The sequence below is a fragment of the Rhinolophus sinicus genome, chromosome 1 (assembly GCF_057876585.1).
Source record: "Rhinolophus sinicus isolate RSI-liver-muscle chromosome 1, RSI-T2T, whole genome shotgun sequence".
NCBI lineage: Eukaryota > Metazoa > Chordata > Mammalia > Chiroptera > Rhinolophidae > Rhinolophus > Rhinolophus sinicus.
The window spans coordinates 24,155,627-24,178,710 of record NC_142501.1 but is presented as its reverse complement, the minus strand read 5'-3'; the positions used below and the strand labels follow the sequence as shown (position 1 = coordinate 24,178,710).

The window sequence follows — 23,084 nt, the reverse complement described above, 5'->3', positions numbered from 1 at the left end:
TTACCACACACTGGACAGTGTTCTAAGTCTTTACACGTATCAAATCATGTAGTCCTCAGAATTGTATGCGATAAGCACTATTCTCTTCTTCACAAAATGGGGCTCTTTTGCCTAAAGAGGTTAAATAATTAGCCCAAGAATGCCCAGGTCGTATGTAGGAGAGCTGGAATTTAAATCCAGACAATGACACCACCTGTCCCATTCATTTAAGGCTGAAAATGAATTTAACACATTGCGTACGGCGGGGTTTAAATCCCTCATAAAAATCCGCTCAGAAAAAACGAAGATTCTTGTGATCCGTACACAACGTGTTAAACGACATGAAAATATATTAAACAGGAAGTGTAACAGATTGGAAATTTATGGCATAGGAGTATCCATGGCTTGATACTCTTGTGCATATGTGGGTCCTTTCAAACCCCATCGTACTGTAACATCCCAATACTTTCTGGGGTTTCTGATGATATACTGCTCTTCCACTGTAATTATGTTTTCAATCAAACAAATGTGATTTTAAATGAAATAGATATTCATGTCAATCTAGAGAAACTATGACCCCCTTGTACCTGTGACACATTTTAAATAACTATCAATGCATAGCGAGTCTTATTTCATGTATACTGATAATACACACATACTGGATTATTTCAAAGGAAATCTTAATGTGCGATGACCAGCAATCTTTATCCGATCCCTTTTTAGGGGATTTGGCTGACTCTGAAATGCATCTAATTCCTTTCTTTCAAGTAGAATCACTAGCAGTATAAGGAACAATACTAAGAGGGGTTTTTGTTATCAAAAGAAAACCAATGGACATTACCGAAACTAATTCCTCAAAAATTACTAAATAATCTCTAAGTGATATGCGCTTGGAAATATAACATCTTAGGCACTATAGCAGGCATTACATTTAAATTAGAAAAATGTTTTATAAGTTTTAAGACAACCAGCTGGTGATTTTGTGCCGATCATGCTGATAAATATTTCTGAATGTCATGAGAGGGCAATAAACACAAAAATACCAACACCTACCTGTTTATCTCCCAGCAGGTCAGGCTCCCCTTTGCTAGAACCAGAGCTGACATCGTCTTCGTCAGAACTGTTGATGACTTCCTCCTCATCCGAAGGCAGGTCACCAAGACAGAGATCCAGATCACTGTGTCCCTCCTGGGATGCTCCAGAACTGCTTCAGGAGAAAGGACAGCATTTAAAAACAAGCAACCTTTAAAAACAAGCAACACTACAAGAAACAAACAAAATCAACCATGTGATTTATGTGATGTAAGTCAGGTACATCTAAGGGATTTAAAGGGATGGAAATAGCCAGATCAGACTTTCCTTTCCCCAAATCAGCTGTCAAAAAACCAAATACATTCTGGGTTTAAAATAATCACTTTAAAAAACATGTATTTTTGTGATAAGAAGGTGGGTGAGAAGCAAGTTTCCAGCTGCCTCCATCCTATGCTTCAATGCATCCTTACTCTAGAAGATCTGGTGTCTACTCCTGTAAACCAAGAAGCCGCATAGGATGTGGGCAGGGCTGCCACCAAAGGGCATTGGCTGTGTACGCAGGAACATTCGGAGGGGTGCTGCTTCCTTGGGTCTCAGTGTTTCATTACTTTTTAGCTAACAAATTGACAAGGATTGGGAGCTAATGATGGTCACGGCAATCAACAATGCGTGTGCTACTGTGAACATGTGCTTGCCTCCCTGGTTATAACTCACTGCCTTTTATGTAACCACATCATAAGCCATAGGAAGGAAAGAGGATGTTACAAATTCTCGGGCTCTGCTCCAGGCCTGCTGAATCAGAAACTCTAGGGGTGCAGGGCCCCTAGGGGATGCATGCTAAGGTCTGAAAACCACTCTGCCAGCCATTTTCAACTCCTCCTCACCAGCCTGACATCGTCATCTCCCACTTTGTATTGAGACAGATCTCTTGAACCTAACTGCCATTGTTGCAATCCAATCTGAGGGGGGAATTCCACAGCAAAGTTCCCCAGGAAGATGACAGAAATAATACTTTATAACTTTGCTTGTAAAGATGCAGGAACACACTGCCTGTAACAACTGCTTTCCTGTCTGCAGTCTACAAGGATATCTGCAGAACAGAAGTCAGTAAAAAATCCACAGCAAATCAGGAGACACACTCAGGCAGAATAAAGAGACAGTTGAATTTCACTCTGGCAAGCCCTTTTAGCGGGTCACGCAACGGCCAAGGCTTCCATAAGTCATGAGAATTTCTAACGGGAATCTTAAAAGCTAAAGATGAATTTTCTGCCACTTCCTGTAGGATGCAGACTTGCCTCAGATGCCATTCCTGGAGCCCAACTGTTAAACAAACCAGTTGGATAGAGGCAGAATGCCAAAAGGAACACTTCCCTCTGCCAAAGATGGGGTTTCTTATTACTCAGTGGCTGGAAGGCCTTAGGGAATCATATCACAGCCTCAAATAGGTGGGTGCACACCTTAGCATAGTGCCCCATGACATGGAGGAGACTCACTCCCCAGGACGGGGTGGGGGTGAAGAGCTGAAGCTTTCTCATCAGATCACTGACAAGATTCACTGTCTCTCCATGCAGGGAGATGAGCCCACTCCAGCTGGGTCATCAGTTGATATTTAGATTAGCAAGAGTAAAGGAGAGTTAACAGGATGTACAGACTGTAGGATTCATTCATATAAATAGAAGAAACACATATACCTTCACTTGTTTTTGTTTTAAGTCTTTGTCTCTTTACATCCCACAAAACCCTGTCACTCAGACACAATTTATGAGCAGTGTCTGCATCACGAGGGAGCTTCTTAGAAATACAAAACCTCAGACCCCAACCCTCCCCACTGAATCAAATCCGGTTGTAACAAAATCGTAGTAATTTGGGTTTGTTTGGATCAGCCTAGTTAAGCGCTCTTTAGGATTCAACAGTATGAAAATTTCAAATAATCAGTAATAGGCTATGGCAACTGTGAGAAAATTGAGTTTATTTTGTCTAAAAGGAGAGCTGAGAGGTGTTTCTTGATCCAACATCTGGGAAACTATTATTAAGAAGATAGTAACCAGTTGGTTACCACATCGATTAGAGATACAAATGTTTACAAAAATTAACATTTAAGAACAAGAAAAAAAGAGTTTTAAATATAAAAGAATTTTAAATATTAAAATGACATGGATCAAAACATATTACAATAAAACATTTGGAAGATTTTAGTTCCGAAAATTGCTTTCCTACAGAAAACCTCTGACTGACTGCCCACCCTAACCTAAATTAGTTTACGTGTCTCTTCTGAATCCAATACGATCTCACTCAACTGCACTTGGTGGTAAATTTGTTTCTCTCATTAAAATGTAAACTCCCAAGGACAAGGAAATTGTTGTTTTCACTTGAATTCCCAGCATACTGCTTGACACATAACAGGCCTTCAATCACTTTTTACTATAAACAAAAATGGTATTAGAAAGCAATAGGTGTTCAATTTCAGGAGATGTTCAGATAGTGCATATTTGTGGTAGTGGGGATCACAAAGAAATGTTTGGGGGGGGAGTACTAAAAAGAGTACATGGTTTAAAAGAGAAGGGGCAACCTGGGCATCACGATCAATGGTGTGGGAGTGGGAATGTTTGTTTTCAGAAAACAAAAAGAACACTGTGGCTACAGCAGGAGTCTCCTATAAATAATTAATGGAATACAAGCTTGGAGAAGACGACAGGTGCCAGGCTGTCAAGGCGCATGAAAAACAGCTAAAGAGTTTATACTCATCCTGCAGGCCTTCAACAAGCACACTCACATCTCCCAGGAGACCTCTACGATTTCCCTAATAGACCTCCAAGCTGGATGTCACTACCATACTTCTTTCTTGTCAGTGCCAGTAGGGAAGAGGGCTGGCACCTCTTCAGTCAATCAAACTTTGTAAGCACAGTCCCTGCTTCACCCCCCCCCCCCCCACACACACACACCTAACCAGGGAAAGCACATCCCTTTTTAACAGCATCGCTGAGATCCCCTTGATGATCTCGAAGCTGAAGTTAAAGGTGTTTCCCACACACCGGGATAGCAAACAGCAGAGACCACTGACGGTTTCTGAAGCTCAGGAGAGACGTGAGCCAAGTGGGGTTTTTGGAAGATTAATCTTGTACCCTGATGCCAATGAACTAACTGGGGGTGGACTGGGGTGTGGGCACAATGACAGAAGTGGCAGGAGAGCCACAAGTAATTTCAATGGTGCAGGCAGCCTGAACCAGGGCGGCTCCATCAGGAATTGAGAGGGAGGGAGGGATGTCAGAGCCAAGAAAAATCAAAGCTAAAGAGATGGTGTGAAAACTCATCTTCCTTCAAGGTTTCATGAATAGTCACCAGCAAAATGAGGGTGACATCAATTGAAAGGGAAGCGTTAAAAGGGGACTGATTTTAAAGGAAAGAGGAGTTGAGCAGCATAATCAGGAAGATGGCACCTAGTATACACATCTAGTATTTACACCTCGTATGTTCATCTCCACGTGATTAAATAGAGAAAACTTTTAATTAGTCTGTTTCCCCACATATTGTTAACAGATTTCAAATCCATTTAGGTAATTTTAGATTTCGAATAATGAAATACGGATTCTTCACTGATGCCAGTCATTGAGTTTGGGGCCCTCATTCTTTGCATTTCCTTTCCACTGTCAGGAAGGTAACATCCTAACACCCTCTGCACTGGGGTGAAAGGAATAGGACATAGTGTTTCCTCTACACTTTCCTGCCTAATTATATCATAATTTGATAATCGAAGTAAAGGGAAAGTAAGCTGCAACAACAACCAGAACAGAGTCAAGACTATTTCCCCAGGCCATCCTTTCCCAGTCAGGTTTGCTTTTGGAAGGACTCTTGTTTCTAGAAAATAATTTTTTTCAAATACACTGGAGGAATAAAGACAGAGAAAAGTAAAGCCAAAAGTCACTTCCCACCCATTAGGCAACTACTCCTTCAATTCCACATGCCAAGGATCTCATACATTTGGAGTGATGATTATTTAATGCTATTGCTTTTTTTTTTAATTACTTAATTTTTATGTTATTTTCTACATATGGACAACACATCCTCTAGTGGGAGTACATCGACTTTCTCTTTCCGGTAAGACGGCACATCAACAATGATCTTTTCGGAGGAACTGTCTTTTAAAAAATAATTATTCAATCCATTTCCCCTAAAAGTTTTCAGGAATGTAAAACCTACTCAATACCGAGCCAGGCATCACCCCGAAAACATCCGTGTGAACCGCCATTAACTTAACAATTCCAGCGAGGGGAGGGGATAAGATGGCAGAAAAAGGAAGAGAAAAAGCGTTAACTGAAGAAGGCTTTCTAAGCACTGAATCCCGCCTTTGTTGTTGACAAATCCAGTTTCTTTTTCCTCTCTTGCCTGTGATTTTATTCTCAGCCTCTTAAACAAAGAATGTAGTATGTCATTCCTCCCAAAGTCAAAGAAGTTCATTCCAATCCCCTCACCTTCAGAAGTTTCTCATTTCCAAGTCACAACATGTAAATATGAACTTCTGTGATCTGTCTCTTCCTCTTCTTTCTGCTCCTGGCCCAAACTGAACAGAACCTGCTCGTCCTCAGGATGTTGTTATCATTTTGTTTCAAATGCTGTCTCATTATGACTTGGTGATCATGTGTTTCCTTTGGCTGCTTTCATATTTATCACAGATTGAGTGGAAAAAACTACTATTAAGAACTTCAAGGATAAACATTACATGGAAAAATTAGCCAAAAAAATTGAATGTTATATATCATATACATGCCAACTATGTAAAATTTCACAATTTTCACCAGAAAGTGGTTTCTATTTAATTTCATCAGAAAATTTTTTACTCTGTTATTTCCATTCCATTATGGAATTGCAGATTCCAGGGTCAGGTTGAAAACTATGAATCAAATCAACACAAAACAATTTAAAAATCATTCTTATTCTCATTTTTGGGTCCTCTTCTCAATTACACAGTACTTGTAGAATTTTCTTCATGCCCCACTCAGAGGATTATCATGGGAACTACCCCTAAGTAAGTTATCTCTCTACTTCTTTTAGGAAACAGGGCACAACTTGTGAAGTAGTCATACGTGGCCATTTTCATCCTCTAATAAACAAGATTCATATATTTATGTCATGTTTTTAGGTTTTCCAAACACAGGATCTTGCACAATTATTTTAAGTATGTGCAGAGCCAGAGTGACAAAACATAAAAGGAAAGAGATAACAGAGTCTGAAGCAAACTTATCTGACCTGAGAAAATATCAGGTTCAACAAGTGTGACCTCTCTGTGCTGAGAAGTAAACCAGATCATCTGCTAGGTCTTCTCCATTACTAACAGCTTTGACTAAAAAGAAACACTGATGCTTCAAAAATACGTAAGGCGGTGGATAGCTGATATTATCACAGTGTAACAGTAGAAATCCTTCCCCTCAAAGAAAGGTATATATATATTAGTTTCTTAATTAATATACATGAATTGTTAATCTTCTTTTGAGACTGCCTAAAGGTTAGGGCAAACTTAATTTTATTTCTAAAATTAATGAATTTATTATCTTGAGTTCAGTTTTAAAAATCTATAATTTAACATGTATGATGAGTGTATTAACTATTTTTGAGTTAAACGCTTTGATTAATAACCACAGAATACAAATAAATAAAATTACTAAAATAAGAGATAGCACAACAGGAGTTTGTTACAAAAAAAAAACAAGAAAAAATTGCAGTATGAAATATACATGATTAGTGTTTTATTCTTTGGTTCATGGAATTTAGAGGTGTTAACCAAGCCTTTAAAACTAGCAAGCTGGGGTTCTGTGGCTTCAGAAAAGAAACCACAGAGAAATATCCAGCTTCCCTGAAATATAAACTGGAGGACTGTTTGAAAACTGGCTTTGGGTGACTGTTATAGGAAGGAATACCAGACTTCAGTGATGGACTCTGAAAAACAGGCCTGCATCCTTTTCCAGGGGCAACCTCTACTCTTATAAATACCATTACCACCCCTCTCCCCAGAAATGCATTTACTCTTAGGATCCTTAAAGTTGCACCCTACAGAGTAAACACAAAGTCAGGATCAGTACCCTGAGGCTGCTATCTAAAGCACAGCCCTCTAGGACAACTCTGAAAATGGGTTACAAAACAAATGGAATTCAAAACTCTTTAAAGTAGAAGAGAACCTACCCAGATATTTACACCCCCTTTATGTAAGTAGTTTTAGAGTTATTAAGGCTTAACCTCAAAAAAAAACTGTTTTAAAAGAAGATTCCAGCAATGGCCATTAAAAGGAGACTAATAAAATAAATTGGGGCAAGTCCATACAATGAATTAATAAACAGCTATTTTGAAACTGAGGTAGATCTATGCACGATGATAGATTGCTCTCCAAGAAATATTGCTTCGTTAAAAAGAAATCAAGGTACAGAGCAGTATGCACTCATTTGTGTGAAACGCAAAACAAAAGAACGCAAACACACATACATATGTATACACGAGTATGTGCATATATGTATACACATATGTGAATATATAAATGTATACACACACACAAACACACATACAAATACTATGCTGGTAGATAGCTCGCTCTGCAAAGATTCAGAAGAAGCTGGTAACAATGATTGCCTCTGGGGACTAAAGTCTGAGGTAAGAAAGATACTTCATAATTTACCCTTTGCTGCTTTTTACAAACATTTTTATTATGCATATTATTACTTTTTCAAAGACAGCACATGCGTGTACACACACACAGAACTAGAAAATATGGAAAGTTTATAAAAGATGGTTCATCAGAGCACCAACTCTTTAGGAGTAGCTTATTCCTTCCCAGGGTGATGAGGAAGGGAAGGGAAATGAGAAACTGATTCCTGTGCCTCCCCTTCACTCCCCACCCCCTCCAGCTTTGGAGCTCCGCCCATTTTCAAGATTGTCTTTATGTTATTCCTTTAACCACTACTTAGGTGGGAAAGGTAATATAGACCATTATGCCTTTCGTCTTACAGCCCATAGGGACATATTTGGGAAAATCAGTAACATGAGTCAAGAGAGTAAGTAAGTGAAGAGACCTTCTGGCCAGCCAGTTGATGGCTTTAAAAAAGACCCAGAGGTTGCAGAGAGATTGTTCACAGTCTGCAGGGGCCACAGAGTAACGACACAACTTGTGACTATGCCACGGGGAACAGCACCATATTATCAGGCCTCTGCCACAATGCTCCTCTGGCTGCTAGGAGATCTGGCCTGTGAGTAAGGAGGATCATGCCCTCCCGGTTTCCTGGTCCAATCTTAATGACACAGCAGCTCAGGACTGATCACAGCCCAACAGATACGCCTGACCCTCTAGCTTAGCTGAGAGGCAGCTGGTTTAAGCCTGGCTGTTCCTACCTAGAGAGGAAAAAAATTGTTATAGAAATGTTTCCTGACACAAACAGTAGCTAAAATAAATAGCAAACATTTAATTACCAGCAATTTTGCTTTCTTAGAATTTGGAGGGGTTTCAGAAATAATTCTTTAAAATGCTCTTCAAGAAATGTGGACAGAAATCTTTTTGTTAATACAAATAGAAAAGCATTCTATTGAGTTTAGAATTGCCTCCAAATAAAATAGAGCAGGATACCAATCCAGTTTGTCATTGTAGCAGAGATGGTGTTTATTTTCAAAAAAATTAAAACATTTAAATAAAGTTAGGGTTGACCCAACATCATTTTTTCCCTTTACCTTCTCATTATGTAATATGTAACTCATTAGTACCAGACCAAATAAAGGCCACTAGAAATAATGTGGCTGGTATATTTAGATACATATTTAGACAGACAGACAGACACACACATACACACATTTATGCACATACCGGGGGTGCCAAAAAATATATATACAAGTGGACATCTTGTTCAGCGTTGCTCAAGCAGTAGTTCACTGTAATCAGAAGAGTCTGGACCCTGATGGTAACCACTCTGAGCACCTCTTGTAATTGCAGAAGTCAAATGTCACTTGTATTTATCTTTTGCTATCGGTATATATTGAATATTACAATCTTAATACAATTTTCCTTTCCTAAAATGTGTATACATTATTTTGGCACCCTTTGTATATTTATACACATATATTTTCACTTATATATTTTATACTACTTAAAATATATAAAACTGCTATGCCATTTATTTTAATACACACTGTGGGCTTATTATGTATCATATATTATTTTAGGGGCTGGATGATGATAATCTAATAGAATTAGGTATAACATTCAAACCTTAAATTCTATTGATTGCTTCGCTTTTTACCTGCTGAGTGAAACTTTCCTAAACAGATAAAGGCAGAAGGAACTGAAATAACTACAGTAATTAGGATTACAGACAGGGACTATTTTCTAAAAAGACAACTAAGGTTGTGCATACTAAATGTTACAGGCACTGCACAGCCACTAGGGGCTACAGAGCCAGAAAAGTAAGTACCCTACGCAGGCTGGCGCAGTCAGAGATTTGAGGTGCGGACAGCACTTGAGAAAACAGACTCCAGCAAATGAAAGGAGTAGCAAAGGCACGGGGGTGGGAATGGTTTTCAAAGGCTTGGAAGTGATGTGGGGAGCATTTCTATGTGATAAGCTAGAGTCCACCAAGTTAGAGAGAGGGCCCTACTGCTACCACGGCTGCCAAGCAGCCAAGGCAAAAGAGACATCCATCCACGATGGGAAACAGGGATCCAAATCCAACCCCTCCCCTTGGCTTCACTAGGTTCTAACACTAGAGTAGGAAACACTAGTAGGGAGCAGGGCCAGGGGAGTGAGACTGGTTGGTGACTAAGTGAAAATAAACAGCTCACCCTTTGACTGCCTCTCTACCAGGGTGACCATGTCTTTTCTGTGTCAGTTGTACATGCCATATTGCCTCTGCTAATGTCTTTTCATCATAATCCTAAAGCCACAGAAAAGGTGGTGAGACTTGTGGAAAATATGACCCTCTGCCCATGCTATGCTCTTGATTGTGACTCAGTACGAAATCACTATGGTGTAAGCTCTAATACTGTGTTCTGCCTTGACATCTGGGGAAAACCGAGAGGGCCCGAAAATGGACTAACTACAAGTTGCTCTTCCCATTCTGTTCCCTCAGATAAGGTCCCCTAGCCAAGCAACCTTCTTTATCAGAGACAATTCTGGCTTAGTAGAGGATTATAGTTGCTTGCCAATGGGTGGAACTATTCAAACTAGCCAATCACGTCCTCCCATGGGAAGCAGGGGGCACCCTACCCTCTTGATACTCCAGAGACTGCCACCCACAGTCCTTGGTGGTTCACACTGTCCCCAAGTAAAACTCCAGTGTGACCCGGAGTGGCATGCTATGCCCTTCTCCCCTCAGGCTGTGAGTATATGTGACTGATAAACTGCTGTCAATCTCATCTGTCCCGTGTCATGTGTTTGGCCATCCCCAGGACCGTAGGGCAGGAATCTCTCCCTCACCAACAGTGTGAATAGGAGGTAATTTAGACAACCATCAAAGACGGTGCCATTTTTCTAGGATCCTTAGGCATAAAGCAGGCACACTGGTGGTTTCTAATAGGATTATTCTCAGAAATTAAATAGAATGGTATAAAATGTTAGCTACACGGATACCTAATGACATTTTGCAAATACATCCCAACAGACTCTCCCATGATAAACTCAAGCAATTTTCAAGTTAAAGGTATTAATGTTATGTGCTACAGAAATATGACATATTCCATGTTTCAAAATATTAAATGTTACATTAAACACAAACCCCAGTATAATAACACAATGGGAAATTACAAGGAAATCAGTAGATCACCCTAAAGGACATCTGCTTTCGGTCTAGATCCAACCCTACTTGAATGTTCCCATTTTCTAACAGGAACCACAGTCTGTAACTGGGAGTTCCCGCTGTCATGGGGGAAAGGACAGTAGGCTTCTTGAGAGCCCATAAGGAGCCAGAAAGGGGAGGTTAAATTGTCACTCATGAATAAATCAGTTCACTTCCTTATTGAAAACTATGTATGAACAATTCTACTTACCATTTTTCTTCCTTGGGTACCTGCCACAAAAGAACTGTCTTAAAGGTCTACTCTAGACCAACTATGTATCACAGATAATCCCCAAGACCCATATGGAACCCATTTCTCTCTCAGAGCACCCTGGGTATACAGGTCCATGTTTTCAAGACTGAGAGGCGGTAGAGAGCATCAGGAAAGGGCCTGGGTTCCTTCCTTCACTCTTTTTTTCATTTGTTTGTTTTGTCTTTTTTTTTACTTTTTTTCTTCCTCCACCCTTCAGCATATCTTTCCACGAATTACACTGCTAACTAGCTCCGCGTTTATTTTTAGCTTCCGTAATTGGAAAACCAAGAAAAATCATAACATTTCTGTCAAACTTGGGTAACATCTTTGAAAGCTAGAATCAAGGATTATGGAAGGGAAGTGAAAATAAACATGCATTCAAGAAGTGAGATAAACAGATTCACTTTGGACAGGGTCACAAATATTTCATCATAGTTTCATACATTTCCTAGGGGAGAGCAAAGGCGGTAGAGAAGAAAAAACACCGGTTTCAGCCTAAGACAAAACTGCATTTAAATCTAGGCTTCACCACTCACCTGGCTGTGTGTAACTAGCTAGCTATTTAGGCTCTTTAATTCTGTACTTCCCTAAACTATAAAATTGAGATAATGCCACAGCTATGAAGTTAAATGAGGTCATGTGAGCATTCTTGGTACACACAATGGACAAGAAATAAAGACTAACTTTTTAAAAGCAGGCATGAAAAGAGGGAGAATATCGGGGGTCCATTAAGTAAACAGAATGGCAAGAGGAACTGGAAGTTTCTGTTCTTGTTCACCCCTGCTAATCCCAAAATTAGTGTGATGCCTGATTTCTCTACTTCTTGCGTGGACAAATGAATAAATGAATGGACTTTATCCTAATCTTATAAAAAATAGTATCGTATGAGTAGGCAAAGCTAGCCTGGTGACCCCTTTTGTAAGGCCTGTGAGCTAAGAATGGTTTTTATGTTTTTAAATGGCGGGGGGAAAAATCAAAAATAATATTTTGTGATATGTGAAAATTACATAAAACTCAAATTTCAGTGTCCACAAATAAAGTTTTAAACTATGCAACCACGTATATTCATTTTTATACTGTTTGTGGCTGCTTTTGCACTATAGCTACAGAGTTGAAAAGTCGCAACAGAGGCCATATGGCCTGTATAGTCAAAGTATTTACCATCAGACCCTTTATGGAAAATGTTTGCTGACCCTTGCTACAGTATTATAGATTACCCAGAAGAAGCAGTATATCTACTTTGGAGCCAAACTGCCTGTGTTTGAATCTTAGCTCTACCACTTACTAAGTAAAACTGAGTAAGCTCTTAGCCTCGCGGTGCCTCATGGGGACAATAATAGTGCCTACCTGACAGGGCTTTATGAGGATTAAATGAATTAATACAAATAACTCACTAACAACAATGCCTGATACATAGAAAGCTCACTTGCTTTTGTGCACTCTTTCTCCATATATACATATGTATGTATATGTATATTTAGAGTGTCATCTCTAATATGAAACAAAATATTACTGTAGATACTTAAGAGTCTAGACCTGTATAAAAGATGACCTCAGAGAGAAGCTTCTGCATTATCAGTCATGTGAAACAGCTCATCACCAGCGTACAAGTCTGAGTAAGGAACTCCTGTGATGAGGTCATGTGAGCCGTGGTTTTACAGCAGGTCCCTCCTGGGCTTGTTTTCCATGTTTAATTTCGCTGTTTCTTTTGGGTGGCTTACTACTTGTACAGTAATATCCTGAAGCTCAGAAGAATCAGTTCCACACATATCACAATACTGTTTCCTATTTCTAAATGAATTTCATTCACCAACACAAATGACTAATTCAGAGGTATCCCACTACATCTCAAAGTACTTTTTAAAACAACTTTCTAAAACCTAGCTTTGTCCCTCTGGTAGATAATGATCACAATGGCAACCTCGATGAGGGACAAGCTGAAAAGGACTGTGAGTGACATAAGAAGCACAGGTCACTTATGCAAAAAAGCTGCTGGTGCCTCTGGTACTAAGAACATCATCTTGCAATAATGTAAAGCAAAGTACCTGTATTTCTTTTCTAAACACAAGTTTTCGCACTGGAGCAAAGTGGAAAGCGCCCAGTAGACAGCACTTCAAAACACTGATCTCTTGTCACTAGCTAAAGGCACACAACAAGGAGGAGAGAAGGAGAAATTGAGATACCAGAAAACAGTAAGGAAAGAGGGAAAGAGGAGAGAAATAAGGAGCAGGGAGAAAGACAAAGCGTTGTCAATTTTTATCTACCTATGATTTGGGCACGTGTGACCTTGGCCTGTCCCTGAGCTCCTGGTGGGTTAGACTTTGTTAGGCACTGAGGTGACACACAACAAGGGAGGCTGTTCCTGCTGGGGAGGGGAGGGGCACAGTGCTGACAGCCTCTGCCTTCCTCAAGTACCTCCAAGATAACAATGGCCTCCTAGGGACAGAGATTAACTACTCCTAAACTTTCCATTTATTCTAAAACTTTCCATATTAAAAAACAAAACAAACAAAACACCCCTAAACTCTTCTCTCAACTGGAATGGAGGAAGCATTAACTTTTCACTTCACGCACATTTAAGTTAAAAAAAAGAAAGAAGACTTCTATGTAACTTTTATAAATTAATAAAAAGAATTGAAAATCCCCATTCTCCCTTCTCCAAGTTTGCTCATCTCAATTATTTCAAGCATTCCTCATGAACAGTTATGTTTTTGATACTTGGGGAGGAAGATCAAAGGCAAGGGAAAGGGGGGGTGGAGACTGCCGCCTCACCTGGACTCCCCCCAGATGCCAAGAAAACCACATTACGTTGACATGCGAATTACAGCAGTGGTTTCAGTACACTTCCTGTAGACAGCATATAAATGCACACACTTCTAACCCTCCAGACTGTCTACCCCAGTCGGGGAAAATGATGCATTCCCCGTAAGGTAAACCCAAGGAAGAAGGAATGTTTTCACCCTAACATTGGGTTAAGTATAGTGAAATAGAGGCTTCTATAAACTCCAACACCTCTGTTCATAGTCACAGATTTTACTTATGGAATCTGTCCACAGGGCATTAGCAGAACGGCCAGCAGAAATATGTACTAGGGCTAAAATTTCAATGAGCAGGTAAAGAGGCATTAATTTGTAGAGTACAGAAGAGCAAACAAAAATACTTTGCTTCTTAACAGTAAGCAGGCTCAATAAGGATGATGCTTAGAATTACCACCATCAAGAGTCAATCTATGGGGGCCGGCCCAGCCCGGTGGCTCAGGCAGTTAGAGCTCCATGCTCCTAACTCTGAAGGCTGCCGGTTCGATTCCCACATGGGCCAGTGGGCTCTCAACCACAAGGTTGCCAGTTCGATTCCCACATGGGCCAGTGGGCTCTCAACCACAAGGTTGCCAGTTCGATTCCCACATGGGCCAGTGGGCTCTCAACCACAAGGTTGCCAGTTCGATTCCTCGAGTCCCGCAAGGGACGGTGGGCAGCGCCCACTGCAACTAAAATTGAACATGGCACCTTGAGCTGAGCTGTTGCTGCGCTCCCGGATGGCTCAGTTGGTTGGAGCGCGTCCTCTCAACCCCAAGGTTGCCGGTTTCGACTTCCGCAAGGGATGGTGAGCTGTGCCCCCTGCAACTAGCAATGGCAACTGGACCTGGAGCTGAGCTGTGCCCTCCACAACTAAGACTGAAAGGACAACAACTTGAAGCTGAACGGCACCCTCCACAACTAAGACTGAAAGGACAACAACTTGACTTGGAAAAAAGTCCTGGAAGTACACACTGTTCCCCAATAAAGTCCTGTTCCCCTTCCCCAATAAGATCTTAAAAAAAAAAAAAAAGAGTCAATCTATGTAGATGCCTACCACTGCGCTATATACCTACAGCTGAAGTTGAATAATAGCAAATGTCCACTATAATTAAATATGTACGGTCATAGGATGTGGAGTACAGCATAGGGAATATAGTCAATGGAATTGTAACAGCTATATATGATGTCAGAGGGGTAGTAGAATGTGGGGTTATCACTTTGTGAAGTGTATAAATGTCTAACTATTACACTGTTTTATACACCTGAAACTAATAAAAAAAATTAAAAAAAAAAGTCAATCTAATAGTAAGGCCACATTCAAGAAAATGGCTAAGATTTCACTGTAGCCTGCTGTATGAAAGCATCAAGTTACTCAAGTTATAACCACTGGTTACAAAAACAGACCTAAACTCATTTTACTGTCAAAAAAGATCCTGAACTTATTCGAACTAATGTATTTGCTTATTTCTGAGGTATTTACATTTTGTCCTACAAAAAGACTTCAGATATTTTAATGAGACCAAAACCCATTTCTTTAACAGTCATAGAAAACTTTCACCCTTCCAATCTTTATTTTACATTCTTCATGAAAGCCTCAGTACCATTTTTCATTTGAAAAGCTCCTTTTATAATTCCCCAAATATATTTCTCCGCTCATGGTCAAAGTGCAGTAAATACCTGTTAACGAGGAAGAGCATTTAAAGATGTTAAGAGGAAAGATGTAATCTCTTGAAGAGCTTGCACAGGTTATCTGTGTAAACCCAGAGCATACTTTACCTGGCTTCTCAACAGCTAAGACATGGGATTTTATCAGTTGTACAGTGAGACTACTAAAAGATAAAAGGTCAGAAGTTTCTTAAGTTAACATTTTTCTAAAAGATTTCATAACGTTCTTAGGTAAGACTCTTACATGTCTCCAATCCGGATATCCAACGGGTCCAGGCTACTGGAGTTCACAACATACTTTATTTGGAGACAACAGAGCAAAGGGTCTAAAATAATGTATTTTGGAATACTGATACGTGTTCAAATCCTGAAATAATTAGATGGATATTTCACCCTATATGGGAAAACGTGATTTCTGTAACTAAATCATTCTGATCATTTCCATATATATATAAACTGCACCCGGCCCTTCACCAGGCTCTTGGCTTTGGGACATCTCAGCAAATTTTTCTAACTCGAAAGGTTCCTACAGACTGCCCAGACTTCCTTTCAGTCTTACTACATATTAAACCGAGGGGTGGTTCTTTCATTTAAGAAGAGTTTTATAAAACTTTGACTTGTTTTAAATGATACAATTGTCTGTGTTTCTGAACAGCACATGAAGCTATCTTAAGACCTGAACTACTTAAGAAACCGTTGAAAACTGCTTTTGATTGGCATGGGAATTAACCCCAGGGCTTCTTTCTGCGGGTTTGGTGAGAGGACCCGTGGAATGGGAGGAACGGAATGTTTCCTGCATAACCAGTCCGTAACACTGAAGGATGCTCACTGTATATCTAATAAAGACAGATGTGTGTCTTCTCCAAGGGAGCTGTTTCAGTGAATAGCAATAATTGTCCAAATCAGTGTAATTGCTTTCCAAAATTAACAGATGTTTCCTGTGCATTCTGGAAGCCTGGTCAGTGGGATACCAGTTTACTCAAAATACAGCTGGATTTCTGACCTCACACAAGTAAAAGCAATATACAACCTGACAACTGTTTACTCAGATGTGACCACCTATTTTGTGCCAGGTATGTACTGCTGCCAGTGATACAAAGGTTTTATAATCTCTTATAATATTTACTCTTATTCTTATATTTCATATATCTTATGCTTCTTTTTTGGAGGAGATGGTAGGGAGAGGTTAACGTGTTACGATAAAATGATGAGCTAGTGCTGTACAATAGAAGGAAAGGGATGCCTTGTACCGCTTGCTATATTAGGTTGGTGCAAAAGTAATTGCAATTTTTGCATTTATTTTTAACCTTTAAACCACAATTACTTTAGCACCAACCTAATACAATCATTACAGTAAACATTAGCTATTGCTTCCGTTATACTACAAACAGGACATGCCAGGCAATATGCTATGGAAGGGAGTGGCAACACACGTATCCACAAATGCACTTCCTCATTCATTCTTTCATTAAAAATTTACTATGTGCCCACTGTATGTCAGGCACTGTTCTAGGCACTGGGGATAAAGCAATGTAGGAAAATTAAGTCCCTCTCATTCATTGTAGGGGAGACAGAAGAGCAAATAAATAAATAGATAACATACTGCCAGGAATAGGAAGTGTTAGGAAAACAATAGAACTGGATAAGTGATAAGTAAATAGGTGGAGGTAGGGGTATTTTGTTACCTTTCCTATATTGGAAAGGGAGATTTCCACAAAAGGTAACATTTGAGTTAGGTCTAAAAGGATGACACGCAATCTGTCTGGGGGAAAGGTAGTGGAACAAACCTATGAAAGGGAATGGGGTGTTTAGGAACATTAGTCTTATATACCGTGTTTCCCTGAAAATAAGACCTAGCTGGACAATCAGCTCTAATGCATCTTTTGGAGCAAAAAAAAAAAAAAAAAGTAAGACCCGGTATTATATTATATTTATTGTATTATACTATACCCGGTCTTATAGTAAAATAAGACCAGGTCTTATAGTATTAATTTTTGCTCCAAAAGACGCATTAGAGCTGATTGTCTGGCTAGGTCTTATTTTCGGGGAAACACGGTAGGTGGGTAAGATCATGACATTATAAAGGTCAACTGGGGCCAGACCACAAAAAGTCTTGTATACTAAGCTATGGAGTTTGAATTTTATTCTCTAGGGACTGGGGCACCAAATGATGTTTAGTTACAAAATATGTAATTCTTTAAAAAAAAAAAAAAAAAAAAAAACAACACAAGAATTCTCATTAGAAAATGGGCGAAAAAAACAAGAAATTTCACTTTACAGGATATATAGGGCAAATATGCACATGAAAAGATGTTTAACATTCTTAGTCATCAAGGAAATGCAAATTACACCACAATGGGATGTCACTACACACCTATCAGAATAGCAAATTTAAAAGTGACAAACACCATGGATTGGTGAGGATACAGACACACTGGATCACTCAGACATTGGTGGTAGGAAAGTAAAATGGTACAGCTACTCTGAAAAAGTTTGGCAGCTTCTTACAAAACTAAACATGCAATTACCACGTAACCCACAATTGCACATGTGGGCATTTTAAATGAAAAGATATATTCACATAAAAACTTGTACATGAATGTTCATTATAGCTTTGTTTGTAAGAGCCAAAAAGTAGAAACGGCCGTTTAACTGGGTATCCTTTAACTGGCATATTACTCAGCAATAAAAAGGAAAGAACGATTCATGTACGTGACAGCTGGGTCATGTATAATCTCCAGGGAATTATGCTGAATGAAAAAAGCCAATCCCAAAGGGTTACATATTATAAGATTCCATAATATAATATATAACATTTTTTGAAATAACAAAAAAATTGAAATGCATTATGGCTGTCAAAGATTGGGGAGTGAGGCAGGAGGGAGGTGGCTGTGGTTCTAAAAGAGCAACAAAGGAATCTTTGTGGGGATGGGATTGTTCAGTATTCTGACTATGATGGTGAATACACAAACCTATACATATGATAAAGTTACATAGAACTAAATACACATACACAATGAGGATAAGCAAAACCGGGGAAATCTAAATAAAATCAGTGGATTATATCAACGTTAATTTCCTGATTGCAGTATTTTATTACAGTTTTACAAAATGTTACCATTAAATGAAACTAGCTAAAGTATACTAGTTTTTCTCTGTACTACTTCTTACAAATGCATGTGAATACAGCTATATCAGTAACAATTTCAATTAAAAAAATAATAAACCAGATTGTAAATCCCTTGTGAGTAGGAACTGTCCTTAATTTCTCTGACTTCTAGTCTAATCCTGCCCCCACATTTCCAAATGTTGAGACCAGCCTGAAGAAAAATAAGAGGTAAATTTTTGGTTTATCAAGGTGAAATTAAGTTTATTAATTTCTACAAAATATCTATATTTCACTAAAATTTTCTATATCAATTCTATACAATAAAATCTAAAAATCTTACTCTCTCTGAAGTAGCTGATTAGTTACTAGGGAATAAAATGACTTGAAAATATCCCCACTAGCAGTTAAAACGTCACCACGTTTACATGAGAACAAGACACCTTTGAAATCAAGTGTCATTAGGTAAGAGTTTGGGCAGCAGCCATGGAGAACTGGCATATTGAGGCCATGGAATTTCAGCAGGCTCCTACAACAAAAGCCATCAGAGCAGTGTCACCCCACTGTCCCTTTTCCATCCTCTGTTTTAGCATAAAACATGGGGAAGAGGGGAGGCAGGAAACAAGTGATGCAGGGCAATGAAACTTATATGTATCTACACCTGTACACTAAAAGCTGGAAGCATGTACTTACATGTTTGATAATGAAACATCCATCCTGAAAAGGAAGCCCATTGTGTAGCTATTTCTGGGTACACTTTAATTTGGGTTAAACTGAGACAAAAAACTACAAATTCATTAAAAGTCTGAATTACAGGAAGTTTTAAATAGTTGGAGTCCTTTTATATACACGTGTCTACCTTTAACAGCCAAGTACAGAGGTCTTATGAGGCTTGCTTTAGAGCCTGTTATAATTAGCACTGTAATTATTTTATGCTAAGTGTTAGAATGCCCAGCAGGGTGTGCGCGGAAGGACTTTAAATGTTTTCTGTAATATGATTTGCAGCATTTACTTGCTTACAACGAGCCTTGCTAAGAAGCATTGGCAGGGTGAACACAGATGCCAAATTAAACAGTCTCAGAGAGGCCCCTCCGTCCGTTTCAGCCTGGAGGCAGGTTCCGCGAGCACCTTGATGGACAGGCTCAGTGACGGTGACTCGTGTCAACCGCCCGGACAATGGTGCTGGATCGAAGAATTCTCTCAACCTTCAGCCCAGCTGAACGTGCTCCCTGGCCCCGATTCCAGGTCTTGCCCTGTTCATAATTCAAAAGGCTGCAGAAATCCTATCTCCTCTCATCTTTAACTAGCGAGACTATATCACCTGCCTCGTTGGAGGAAAAAAACCCTACCATTCATTTATATCTATTTTTTTCATTAAGGTAATAAGGATATTATGTTATTATAAAAGATATTTCAGCCTTACAAAGTTATTTATTTGGGGGAGCCACAGATAGTAATTAACTATTAAACCACAGTGCTTTAGATGTCAGAAGGTACTTGAGAGAGAACGAAATGAGGAACGGAGATGAGATGAAAAAGCAACTCTCATGTAAATCAGTGGGGAAATATGAGACGTGCATGATCCTTTGCGTCATTCATGTCCATATATATGCAAGTGGTTAATGTCCAAATGACAGAAACAATTTTAACTTGTTTTGAATAGCGGCCACCACTAACTTGACCAAATGCAAACATGGCATGATTTGCTCAGTTTCCAACCACTGAAATACCTATTTCCTAACCATAAAAGCTTTCCAGCCAATAGCTCTTCTTGCACGAAAGGTCTGGGGCCTCCGAAATGCTCATTAATGTCAGCGCAGGTGTCCCTGTGTTTTCCCCTCTAAACCATGAACAAATTACGGTCAGTAATATTTGGTCCCCTGGGTAGAAAATTTACAGACCTCTACCAATATTGAACATAAAAAATAAAGTAATGGCAAAACAAATGCTTTACAGCCCAGAACAATATGAAACGTGCTGAATTAAAATTGGTATGTCTCAAGATCAGAAAACTGGGTTCCACACTCAGGTTACCTCCATATTAGCTCTGTGTCCTTGGGCAAGTTACTTATCCTCATTAAGCCTTGGTTTCCTCATCTGTAAAAGACGGTAATATCTATCTCATAGGATTGCATGAGATACACGTGAGAGTTCTTAGCTTAATGCTTGGCCTGTCAGAAGTGTTGAGTAAATAGTGGCCATTCCTATTAAGCATTGCATTCATGCTATTTGGTGTTAACAGCATTTCTTATCCTTGATATTGTCTGGTTGATACACTTTTGGTGAAGTGGGGGGAAAATGGATTGATAGGGAGTCAGACAGCCAGAGAGAAGAAAGTTTGGTTAACATATGGTAGGATCAGATAGTTTTTGGCTAAAAGTTTCTGCTTCATTTGAGTACCCACCTCCCTGAAATCACCTTTTAAAAAAGCAGAGCCGTATCATCCTGCGTTCACATGCAGCTGTGTGCAGCCCGCCTTCCTGGGCGGGGTAACAATATCTGTTATAACAGGAGAAAACCAGGCGTGGTACAAGCAAATCTGAATCTTTTTGGAACAACTGAGATCACTTGAGTTTTCTAAGCTGTGCTGACTTCCTCTGTAATGCTTCCGCAATAACCTTAGTGGTATTCCAAAGCACCAGGTTGGAGAAAGCCTTGGTTTTGCAATTTCCCATCTCTGTGGTGTGGGGAACGTCAAGTCCTGCTGGGCTTGGTTTCATCCGAGGAGGCTGGATTGGATAATTTGTAACGGCTCCTTTAGTTTTAAAATTTAATGATTCTATGACTACATTTAACCTAAAACCATTAAAACACATACTTGAATTTCCAAATTTTTCAAACTACTCAAAATGCCGGTTGAGGGCTCCTTCCCCAAACTTTTGCTATCAAACAAATCAGACCTGGATTCGTGAATGATTTCACTATTTATTCCTCCCCGCCTCCTCCCAAGTCCTTTTCACAACCTAACAGGGCAGTAGGGAGGAACTGTGCTTTATCCTTATGTTTCTACCACTGAGGCTCTGGAAAGTACTCATTTAAATTGAAATCTGTTTACAACCTGACAATGTGACTGTCAGTACATCTAAAGACCAATTGAAAGATAGAAAAAAAGTTACCAATTATTCCTTCTTTATATACGAGTATTATATCTACTTTCCTGGACTTGAAATTAGTTGCCAAACAATTCAAATCAGAAATGCTTTTCAGATTAAGAAAAAAAAAGCTATTATATTATTCAAAGTTTCTCAAAACCCAAATCTATCCTTTAATTCCTAACATTTCAAATGATACTAACATATGCCAAAGGATACCAACTGTTATAAATATGTTACCAAGAAACTGACTTCAAAAAAATATATGATCTAAGTAAAACAGTTTTCAACAGAATCCACAGGAGCTAAAGGAACAAGCAGTCACACCATCTCAAATATAAAAAGGCTAAATGTGTTTGTTTTCCGTTTTATTTTTATCCAAACATTCAAGACAAACTGACTTTCTTTGTTCAGTGTTTATTATTTTACCTTTCCTGAATCAGAAACCAAAAGACTTCAATGAATGAGAGAGTCTAGTAAACAGACTCTTGAACATTAGGGATCAGAACCACTAAACCAGAACCAGAACTCAGAACCAGTTGCATTTTTATCTTTGTCCATTTTTTCTGAAGTCGTGGCCACCATGATTCAATTTCTTTATGTGTAAAAGGGTATGATAACACCAAATACAATCTTACTCCAATTCACACTTAGATGGAACTAAAACGTATTTATAATACACACAACAAGAAGGGCTGAGAAATATGAAAGACAACTGCAGAAGACAGCTGTTCTTCCTGGAAACACTATTACAGTACTTTACTCCACTGATAGTCTATTTGGCCGACCCAATTTGTATAGCTCCAATGATAGATTATCTCTGCCTGATGTCAAAACTACTTGCAAAAACGTTTTTTCTTCTTCAGAGATCTACAAACACATACAATTACCAGACTCAGACTAAACCACCAAAGTAGATTCTTCCATACCACCCAGAAGAATACCAAGCAGTTCCATTCTTGAACTTAACTTTTAAACTCAGTACGTATGTAATAAAAAGGTCAGCACTTCTTTGTAGCTTCCCACACCTAAATGTGTTACAACTCAAACTGTTCTTTGTACCTAATATAGTTTTAAGAAAGCATTACAATAAATATACTCATATAATAAACATGTCTACTTTTTAAAGAAAGGGCTTTGCCTAAATACCAAATTAATCTATGCAATTCCAGGAAAAGATGATACATTTGAAAGAAATGTCTGGAAGACCACAGAAAGCTTACAAAAGTAACATGCAGGCACAGGCATTACTTATGAATACTTGAAATAAGAACATACTCCTCCCCTTATGTCTGAACATGAGCGCACATCTGGAATCCCCCTGAACCACCTGAAGAACTGGGAGCCAAAGTTCACCTT

General features: G+C 39.1%; 1 protein-coding gene across 6 annotated transcripts in view; it reads right to left on the bottom strand.

The window, feature by feature from the left end:
* The window catches only part of FGD6 (FYVE, RhoGEF and PH domain containing 6), a 94,086-nt gene that overhangs the window by 59,018 nt on the left and 11,984 nt on the right, over positions 1–23,084 (bottom strand). For 5 of the 6 annotated variants that reach the window (XR_012494064.2, XM_019732166.3, XM_074326161.2 and 2 more), the window contains exon 3: positions 1,033–1,186. Coding sequence is in view for 5 of the 6 variants with exons in the window: in XM_019732166.3 (XP_019587725.3) it covers positions 1,033–1,186 (154 nt within the window). In the remaining variant the exon portion in view is untranslated. The remainder of the gene's footprint in view (positions 1–1,032; positions 1,187–23,084) is intronic. The other variant, XM_019732167.3, reaches the window with a different exon arrangement.